At 44.0% G+C, this 10,971-nt stretch overlaps 1 protein-coding gene across 4 annotated transcripts in view; it reads right to left on the reverse strand.

The window, feature by feature from the left end:
- Nucleotides 1–10,971, reverse strand: part of CCDC60 (coiled-coil domain containing 60) — a 157,870-nt gene that overhangs the window by 85,011 nt on the left and 61,888 nt on the right. For all 4 annotated transcript variants that reach the window (XM_005612563.4, XM_023647053.2, XM_023647055.2 and 1 more), the window contains exon 2: nucleotides 3,805–3,884. In XM_005612563.4, coding sequence (XP_005612620.3) covers nucleotides 3,805–3,884 — 80 coding nt within the window. The remainder of the gene's footprint in view (nucleotides 1–3,804; nucleotides 3,885–10,971) is intronic.

Below are 10,971 nucleotides of genomic sequence, written 5' to 3' on the forward strand. Positions count from 1 at the left end.
GTCATCAGCTTCAAGAGTCAACCAAGAACTGGGCACAGGCAGATGCCCCAATTGTCAACTTCCAGCAGGAGAAATTGGGCAAGTAAGTGCAGAGCTTGCATCTATGTGCCACCGAACATCTGGTGGAACACAGAGGCAGAAAGCAGTTAGATTTTTATTCTTTTTAGCATCATGTTAAATTGGCCATGAAACCAGGGATGGTGCAATTGAATTATAAAGGGCTGAAGTATTAAATAAAAACCTAGCAGAGAGTCAAGGTGTCTGGTTCAAGGTGGGCTCGCTTCTAATAGGAGGTGAAGCGGACTTGAAAAACAATAAGTGGAAAAGACAACATCTTCTTTGCTAATAATTTGCCTCATTTACTGCTGGGAGATGGGGCCATGGGGTTTGCAACTCTTGGAGAGGTGATTTCCCCTGGAAAACGGGGTGTTTCCCATTGAAGAGGAAGGAGCGGTTCCTTAAATGTCAGTGGAATCCAGGAGTGTGGCCAGATGGAAAGTTTTATTGTCTTTTCTTGTTTTCTTGCTATGACTTTTCTGTTTGGCCTTTTCCCCGTCCTCCTTCACGTCCAGCCCTTGGACAGGCTGAGCCTGTCTGATCGAGGATATTAAATTCTGGCTTGTTACAGAGCCACGGTAAATGCACCTGGCAGGAGTGACAGACTCAGCTTGCCAACTCAAGGATGGCAGAAAAGCCATCATCTTTATCACCTTTAAGACAAGTCCCTCAAAAACAAAACAAAAAACAAAAAAAAATACAAGCCCCTCTATTCTACTGAGTTAGTGGAAAGTTCAACCTTGGTCATTTGGGGGCACGACCCCAGGGATGTGCTGGTGAATGTTTAACAATCGGCTCTCTGGGGGGGACAAATAAGCCCTGATTTGTAGCATTTGCTGATTTCCATGGCATAAATATTCCCACTGTGGCTGAGTTTGAGCTGCCAATGTGACATCAGTGAGATCAGAGCTGGGGAGAGATTTGGGGTAGCCCCCGTTATATATTATTTCCATCACACAGATACTATAACCACAAATAACCTCAAGAACGTGGATAAATAGTAAAACGTATAAAATCACTAGGAAGTGATGAGTTTTGAGTATTAATCTTTGTTTTAATATAATGTCTTTAATTGTAAGCTTATAAAATTTATACAATTTGATATTTAACAATAGCTGTGTTTGATAACAGGCTTGCAAATATCCTGAAAATTGAGCAATCACTTCTGGTTACCAAATGACTCGCCACTGCTTGTTGTCCTTCTTGGGCTGGGTCGAGTCTTAGTATCTGGGTCTTACACAGATCACAGCATCTATTGGTACCTCCAGCGATCAACTCTTTGTCTAGAGTATACAGATGAGTGCGGAAACTCTCATTTCCCAGACTCTAGAGATTGTGGTATGTACTTGCAGGTGGGGCTCATCTACCTCAAGGCTGATAATATTCATCAGGTAAGAACCAACACAGTTGTAATGGTTGTGTATGGCCCTAGCGGTTGTGTATGACCACCGTCTGGTCTGAATGATTGGTGCCCATGATGTATGGATGGTTCTATATTTTGAACCTCACCTTTTATCTAACCTCCCTGCTGCACCACTCCTCCTGAAGCCTGGAATGTCCTCCAGGCACGACGGTGGAGCATGGGAGGCTTGCGTTCAGCCATGCAATCCTCCTTCTTTGCTACCTGCTACGGATGCTGCCCCGACTCAGATAACTCTGGGCTTCCTGACCTTACTGCTCACCAGTCCCTGGGGCTCCCAGTTTCCCAAGGCATCAGCCTCAAAAAGCCCTCTAACCTGGGTTCAAACACCAATGAGGCCGAGATGTCTGCAACTAACAAAGGAGTCCTTGTGGGTTTCAGTCTTTGATTCTGAGAGTCAAGTTCACATGCCATGCCTGGGCTCGGCTCTATACAAGACTCAGACTGGCCTCCATCAGCCTCCTCAGGCCGGGGACATTCTCTGCAAGATTATCCCAACATTGACTATCACGTTAGCCTGGTGGGGTTGTCATAACAGAATACCTCAAACTGGATGGCTTAAACGACAGACGTTTACTTTCTCGCAGTTCTGGAGGCTGGAAGCCCAAGATCAAGGTGTTGGGGGCTTGGTTTGTCTTGAGGCCTCTCTCCTTGTCTTGCAGATGGTGCCTTCTAGGTGTGTCCTCACGTGGCCTTTTCTCTGTGTGTGCACGTTCCTGACATCCCTTCTTCTTATAAGGACACTGGTCCTATCAGATTAGGACCCACCTTCATGACCTCATTTAACCTTAATTACCTTTTTAATGGCCCTATTTCCAAATACAGTCACCCTGGAAGTTAAGGCTTCCACATATGGATTTGGGGAGGAACACAGTTCAGTCCATGACAACTTTTGAGCCCTTGAAATGTGGTTGGTCCAAACGGATATGTGCTCTAAGTGTAAAATACACTCTGGAGTTTTCATCTTTCATCATTTTTCATCACTTTCATCATGTATTTGAAACAGAATATAAAGTATCTCATTAATACTTTTTTATACTGATTACCTGTTGGACGGTCATACTTCGGATATATTGGGTTAAATAAATATATTATTAGAATCACTTTCATCTATTTCTTTTAATGTTTTTTTTTAGTGCGGCTATTCAAAAATTTAATATGACATGCACGGTTTGCGTTGTGTTTCTGCTGGACAGTGGGTGTCCGGAGACCCCCCCTCCCCAGAGAGCTGATACAGCCACCCCTCCTGTAGTCAGTGGGGAGGATGTTGTTCTCTGGGGCCCCGTCTTGACCTCTCCCTTAGTATCTTTCACTCCTTTCTGTCTCCCCACCGTCAGTGCCCACACCTTCCTGCCTCGTCTTGGGCTCAGTCATCCAGTCCCATCATTGTGCTGCTGGACAGGGCAGGGGTGGAGATGCAGATGGACAGTGAAGGACGAGCTTGCAGGTGACGGAGGTGCAGGAAGGAAATGTCTCGCTGTGGTTCTCACTGTGGTCTGGCTCAGAGTGGGAGATGCGTAAGATGAATAGGCCTTCCACGCTGGCTATATTACCCCTCTTACCACATCCCTTGTGTGTTTTGTGCTAAGAGAGTCTCCTCTCTTACTCTGCCTCGAGTTGCTTTGCCAAAAGCCCCATTTATGATCCCACCTTGAAACATTCCAGGTCCCAGGAAAGAGTTAAGGGGAGAAGGAAAAATATTCCATCTCACCACACGGAGATGAATAAAATATGGTCCTAGACCTCAATTTGCTCACACTATCATGGAGGAAGGGACTGGGGGGCGGAGGAAGGAGATGACCAGCGTTGTATTCAAGGCCACACAAGGGGTGCTTCGTCTGCATGATCCCATTCAGTCCTTCTAACAACCTCATATTATTCTCATTTCACAGGAATGGGAACAGAGAATCGAGAAGTTAAATAACTCCTCCAGTGCTACCAGCTGGCAGGTGGCAGGGCCAGTATTTGAGACGGAGCCTATCTGACTCTCGGCCACCATGCTGTGGGCCTGCAGTACAAAGGGAAGCTTTTGCTGGAGCATATGGGAACTCTCTTGAATCGGATTCAGGTCCAGGAAGCAAAGCAGAGAGGATTCTAGGCAGGGCACTGGCATGTACGAAAGTGGGGAAGAAAGTCTGGTGCAGGTACTTCCTGAAAAGTCCAGTCAGGAAATGGATTCTTACAGGGTTACCATCATGTGAGTCTCCTGCTTAATGTTTAGGGTTGGGGGGGGCACTGTGACTTGGCAAGGACCCGCGGGCACCCCTCTGTAGCCTGCCCAGCCCTGTCAGCTTGTCTATGGGTTGTTCCATACTGGGCTCACTCACCGGCTTCGTACAAGGTCTTTTTTGAGGTTTATAATTTCTCGGTCCATATACTTGAGGCTCTTCATTGGCTTGTCTTGGACCTGATGGGAAGCCAAGAAATGAAACAAAAAAAGTGTTAGTACAACTGTTACAAGCAGAGCCAGACTGCAGGAGGCTCGTGCGTTCATCTGAGATGTCTGATCAGATGGAAGGGATCCTGGGCAGCACAGCATCCTTCTCTGCACCAAAGAGGGGCCGTGTGGCACGGTGGAAATAGCAAGGGCTTTGGAGGCAGGCACACCTGAGCTCTGATCCTGGTACTGTTCAGCGACAGCTGTGTGACCTTGGACAGATGACAACCTCTCTGGGCCTCAGTTTCTTCAGCAGAATGGGGGAATAATTCCTACTTTGCTGTGACAGACTAAATTAATTGTCAAGTTTCTGACTTAGCCAGCATTTGAAAAATGAAGGCTTCTATTATTAGCGTTATACTGAATGTAAAGCAAAGAATTAAATGTTAATGATCATTATTATTGGTGGCAGAGGGAGTCGATTTGAAGAGCTGAATCTCTTCAACGTAAAGATGCAAGTGTACTTTTCTTCCCTCACTGCCTCCAGTAGCAGGATTTTATGAGCAAATTATCCAGGTCATCATTCCTGGGTTTTTCTTTCTCTCTCCTCTATTCATTTCCCTTGCTTAGCCATAGGGGGAACCTCGCAAGACTTAAAATCATTACTCAGAGGTTGATACCAGGTCAACATAAAGAAGAGAGGTAAATTAACTATATTTTAATATAAAAGTCACTTTTCTCAGCTACCAGTTTGGTGAAATAATAACAAGACTATTATCTGGATTATCCTGTCCTGAAATTAATTCCTACAATATTAGGTTTCTTTAATTAAAAGAAATGCCAAGGAATTATGAGAAAATGGGTGTTTTCAGATGCAGCTGGTGCGAGAACACACAGTGATGACTTTTCTGAAGGGCGGTTCGTCAATGCATACCAAATGCTGTAAAAAATGTGCCTGCCCTTGGATCGCGTGATGCTTCTGCTGTCAAGCATCCTACGGGAATGCTCCTGCACGGGCACAGAGCTTCATTAACAAAATTGTTCACCAGGATGCTGCTTGTAAGAGCAGACTCTTGGAAACCACCTATACATCTTCCCAACAGAAGACAGGTTAGATAATCACGGTGCATCTAAACAACAGAATACTACGCGGCAATTAAGTGCAATGACAATATAACGATGTAAGTATATTTACTGATACGGAGATGCCTGAGTTCTTTGAGCGAGAAGATATGTTACAAAGCAATACATATGGCATGATTCTGTTTTTGTTTTTTGGGAAATGCTTGATGTGGCTGTACACACATAAAAAGATATGGAAGCCCATACGCCCGAAGGCAGTGATTCTCTCTGGGGGTGAGATTACTGCAGATTTGATTTCTTTTTCTTGGCTTATGTGAATTTCCTATTACTCTGCCATAAGTATTAATCAATTACGCAATAAACAAAGAGAAAAGAATTAAAACAAATAAATGGCCCAGGGAAATGTGACAAATGCTGATTGGTGGTATTGTATTGAGAGTGTATTTCAAAGGCAGAATGAGGACGGGTTGGGTACATGCTGAGAGAAATCATAATAAGGACGTGCGGAAGGAGGCAAGGCATTTTCCCAGCGGCTGTCATCACCCACTTTCTCTGACAGCGAAATTGGGCTGTGGGGCCTGCTGCTCTGGGCCTTTTAAGTGGAATGTGGAAGGCGGGGAGAGTAGTTATAGCAAAGTGGAATGACATTTGTGGCAGGGTGGTGGGGCTGGAGAGTGGCATCTCAAGTGGAGGGAAGGTGCTGTTACTGGCCTGCCTGACTCTCAGCCACTTTTCTCCCGGGTCACCCACCACATGTCCCGTGCAGGGCAGCTCAGAGTAAGGGCGGAGAGCCTATGGCAATTCTCCAGTCTTCGTAACTGCAGCTCCTTCTCATCTGCTGAATACGTAGGATACGCACCTGGGATAAGCTCGAATAAGCTCAACTAGATACGAAACAGGGAAATCATGTATAAACTTTATCTCTTTAGTTATTATTAGGAATGAATTGTAGGTAATATATCTTGTTCATCTAGATACACCAGGGGGTCTCAAACCCTTGGCTGAAAATTGACGGCAAACCCATCAGTTTTCATCTTGACGGGTGGCTGAAGTGAGCGGAGAGACAGACACCAAGGAGGCATATAAGGATGTCCAGGAGTCCTTTTAAAAACTTCTACATAAGGGACATTTGCTTTTCTTGCACTTCTAGCATCTCTTCATCCTCTCTCTTGATACCTGTTCCCTGGTTAGCCCCCTCCTTTGGAGCACCAGCACCTTGAGAGAAACTCATGGTACCAGCAGCAGGGGTGGTCCTGAATGGCTGAACCAAACAGCACAGCTCATCCCCTGTCCTGGTGACTGGTCCAGGCATGGTCATGTGACCCGGTTTGGGCTAAGGAGATACAAGCAGACATTTGCCAGGGGCTTCTAGGAAGCATGATTCCCAGATCTTCTAAAGAACCACAGGCAGAGAAGTTCTCTTTCCTCACTGGCTATGAACGAAGAAGCAGACATCTGTGGGAGTTGCTGGCAGCCTTTTTGTGCCCATGAGGGAGCCAGCTCTCAGCTGAAGAAGATGTGGGGGAAGGCAGAGAGGAGAGTCAAAGAAAAACGTGTTCTGTGGTAACTTGTTGAACCGATTAAGCTTAGCTAGACCCTGGACTTTTCACAAACATTTCCTTTCTTATTTAAACCGGATCGAATTGGTTTTTCTGTTAACTGCAAATACAAGATTTCTATCTGAAATGTGTTCTTCCCTTGGGTGTACCAAGGCAGTCCACAGATAACAATTAGTTTAACTAGTCCTCTTTCCCCTCCCCTTCCTTTCTTGGGGGAACGAAAACAGATGACCCCCATTCTGGTGCATTTTGCATTGAAAACAAAGAGACTGGCCATGTTGAGATCAAACATTTGAAATCAAGGTTGTCTCCCTTTCTAATCTCTTTTTTTTAGCGTCTCATTAACTCTTTCCTACAGGACCAAAGAAACACTCTTAAAAGATGTTGTGAATTAAACATATTTATGAACAAAGAAAAAGCAAACACACTCCAATTTCCCTGCCAGCTGATTTGAAAACACATGGTTGAAACCCTGCTTGATGTCACAGTCATATACTCATCTGTCTCCTAAATGTCTCAAATTTCACCCTCCTCATGAAGCAACTATGATACTGTCCAAATGTCAAGTATTTTTTTCCCCAAATCTTGCCTAATGATAGTTGCCTACACACCGGGGAGTCACACTATAACAAAAGAGTGACCCTGGATTCACTGGGGTTGGTGCTGAACAATTTATAGCAGCAAAGCCAAAGTGTGTCCTCAGCTCGACACAAAACTTTAGCAGGACAAGATCCACCCTACAGGTCCCACAACTATGCCAGCATTTCAATGGATTCTCAGAAAGTCATTTTCATTGCGACCACCGTTTAATTACAATTATAATAAGCCAGCAGTAACAATTGGCGTTGGATGAGGGATTTCTGGTTGTCGGGACATTTACAAACACCATTTGATATCAGCACAATTAAAAGTTTATGAAGCATCCAAGATTCTATATCTCTACAACCTTTCTGGAGGGCAATTTCTCCATATGTATGACAAGCCTTAAAAACACATACCCTTTTACCCCAGCAATTCCACTTCTACACAAGGAAGTTATTCAGCAAGGATGAAAAGATTTTTTCATGAGGATGGCTATCACAGGAGTTTGTGAATAACAGTGAGAAACACCTAAGTGTCCAGCAATTGGCATTGGGGGCATAGATCCCAGGCTATCCAGACAGTGGTATATGACCACTTGAATTTGGTGCTACTATTCAGTTTCGCTATAGATGTACGTTTATTGATGTGGAAAGGGATATAATTTCAAGTGGAAATGTACATTACAAAACACAAAACTTAGATCATAGGGGATGTTAAGATCTATATTCATAAAAAGCCATAGAAATTTCCAAAAATTTATATAATCTGATACAAATAATGTCTTAAAATATTGACATATGGCAAGGTATATGTGTAATAATACAATAAGCTGGAAATAAACATAAATTGTTAATAGAGATATTATGTCAGGGTGTTCGAATTATAGGTATGCTATGATTTTTTTATTTTGGTTATCTTTTTTCCTAATTTTTAGGTAATTTACATATATTAATTGTCTAATAATAAAATAATAGTGTTTTTCATGTTTGTAAAGCAATTCTGACTAGTTCTATCAGTATAAGCAAAGTATAAGTTTTCAAGGCTGCTTTAAACTGAGGAACCTAAGAGTCTGGAATGATGTGAGTTAGCAGTTTATTTTAGCACACTGTGTCTGGCAGGGTCTGGCCAGAAAATCAGAGCTCATGCTGGGTAGTTCAATAGAACGGACTTGCTATTGGGGAACTATAGTGAAGGTGTTGGAAGAGCTGAAAAGCCAAATAAGGGATGGCAAGACAGTCAGAGGATTAGCAAAAGGAGAAAGCTTCCACCACCTCCAGGGCTGGTGGAACCAAGACAGTGATAGCTTTCGAAAGGCCTAGAATTGGGCCACTTGGCAGAAGCTGGACTCACGGAGGAGATGTGGTTTCAGCTGGAGGTGCCACCAGAAACTCAGTGAGAAGGGGAGAAATATCCTGGCTTCTCTTTCTCACCCTCCAGTTTCCTGCTGCTCCTCCTATTGGCTGAACCTACCTGGAAGCCAGCTGGCAAGGGTGCCTGGGAAATGTAGTTTACAAGGATCAGCTCTCTGTGGCGGGAGGAAATGGAAATAAGAGCCAAAGCAGATGGTTATGGTTATAGCTTCTGCAAATGCCTTGGCTCCAGGTGCTGACCAGGTACTTTTGGACTATAAAGCTGGTTCTCCCTTAATAAGGACTCTTTTGCAGATGGTAACTTTGGGTGTTTCTTATCTTTTGAGCCTAAACCTGAAGTTTCTAGAATCTTCCATAGCTTCAATGCAGATCCAGAATTGGGATCATTCGCTCTCTCTTAAAATCGTTGTCAAAACTGAGAATCTAGAACTCTCCCACTTCTCCCAGTTTCTTCCCCTAGGAAGAATTGTAGATTCCAGATCTATTTGGTTTACCTCCTCTTGCATCAGAACTTACCTGTCCTGTGTCCCACACCCTTTAGATCCTAATCGCTGATAAATGGACTGCTGCTAAGTATTCCTCCCTACTGACGCTGATTAACATGTCTCTTGACCCAGCGGACACATCTGCACTCTACACTTAAGATTGTTCTAGTTATGAAACTAACTAATGAACGTTGTAGAAAATCTGGAAAAGATAAAAAATTAGGAGAAAATAAAAGCCGAGGAGAACCCCATCACCATCTCTTTGGATGTCCTTTGCTTCACTTTCTGTGACTACTCTCAGCCAGGGTTCATAAAAGCCACCCTGGGGCAGTTGACTTTAATTTTCTGTCCTTACTTCCCTTGGGTGTCCCATTGGCCGTAAGCGCTTCAGTTTTATTCATTGCTTTGCAGAGGGTGGGTGATGTCTCCGTTCTTTGCTTCATGGAAAATCAAATCGAGTCTCTTCTGTCCACCTGTTTCCTGCAGCTCGTGTCCCTTCTCTGACTGATTTTTAAACGAGTCTTTGAGAGCAAGCCTGTGAGAAGCTATGTGACGTCCTGTAATGTGTCAGGTTAAAAGCTGATAAATGTGGGGGCATGAGAGCTCGGACTCATAGTGGAACCTTAGGTGGGGATGGTTTTTTTTGGGCAGGTATGAATACATGTAATATTCATGTATTGGGACTGTTTAAATAGTAACATTTGGAAGCGATTTAGTTTAACCTGACAACTGAGAAGTGGGAGGTGGCTGGAATGAAGGGAAAGAGGTTTGTTGTCTGAATTACCCAGGTTTAAGAGTTGGGTCTGTCACTGAGGAGTTGGATGACCTTGGGCAAGCTCTGTACCCTCCCTGAGTCTGTTTCCCCACCTGTGAAATGGAGCTAAGGCTGTCTATCACTCGCCTACGTGCCATAGAGGATCCTAAGTGTGTTCTTATTTGAAATACATGATTCCATTCAGTCCTCGTCATATTATCATTATTCCCATTTTATAGAGGAGCAAGCTGAGGTTTCGAAAGATGAAAATGACGTGCTAGTAGGCAGCAAAGTCTGGACCTGAACTCAAGTTCAAGTGACATCAAAGTGTGTGTGTTCTTAACCACTACTTCATTCTGCCCCCCCGTTACGCACAGTGGGCGCCAAATAAAGGATAGCAGTTGCCTGCTATTAATTTACAGATACCACCTCCAAAGCTTGCCCACTGAATTTTGTTAGATTTTGTCATAAAAATTTTTATACGGCAGAAAATCAGAATAATTTGATGAAGGTCATGGCCAGAAAGTCAATCTTTTAAATGTCTGTTGTTCTCTTGTCTTTTATGAAAGAATGTTCCAAACCCATCTTTGCTAATCTTCTTAAAATATGATCTACTTCCTGGAATCAGATTAAGATGGAAATGAATTCCTGCTAAATGTACTTGAGCTGATATAGACATCAGGGGAACAGCTGGGATGCTCCGTCAAGTGGTGAGAGGGAAAGGGGGCCGTTTGAAAAGAGCATGAGGAGCAAGCAAGAAGATGGGCAAATTTCAGGCTCATTACGGAGAAGCTGTAAAGAACGAAATAGGCAGAGAACGGGTGGGATCCGTGGCGAGAGTATGCACATGAGCCCAGAATTCTTAGCTTGCGCTCCAATAGTGAAGTTCTGGTGGTGAATGGCACTTCTCTTCGGGGAGAATGAGGTTTGTTTTTGGGATAAGGATATGAGGACATCCACGAAGAGATAACCCAGAGCTAGTGACTTCGTCCACATGCAGACCCTTCAAACTGAAATCTGAAGTCTGCTACTGAATTCTCTAAAGAAGCCCTTCACTGAAGACAGGGTGCATCCTTTAGAGAGTATTTTGACTCAACTTCCCTTTTATTCTCATCTTCCTATGGACCCAGGAGGAAGCAGGTTGGGGGCTTAGGGATAGGTGGGGATGGGTGGTGGGAAAGGAGACTGTCATCTAAGGGAGATGAGCGAGCCCTCTGCTGAGAACCTAAGGACAGAATAAGCAGCAGGAGTCCTCTGGGGGAAGACAGGGATGACAATGATCCC

This window comes from Equus caballus, chromosome 8 (genome assembly GCF_041296265.1).
Source record: "Equus caballus isolate H_3958 breed thoroughbred chromosome 8, TB-T2T, whole genome shotgun sequence".
NCBI lineage: Eukaryota > Metazoa > Chordata > Mammalia > Perissodactyla > Equidae > Equus > Equus caballus.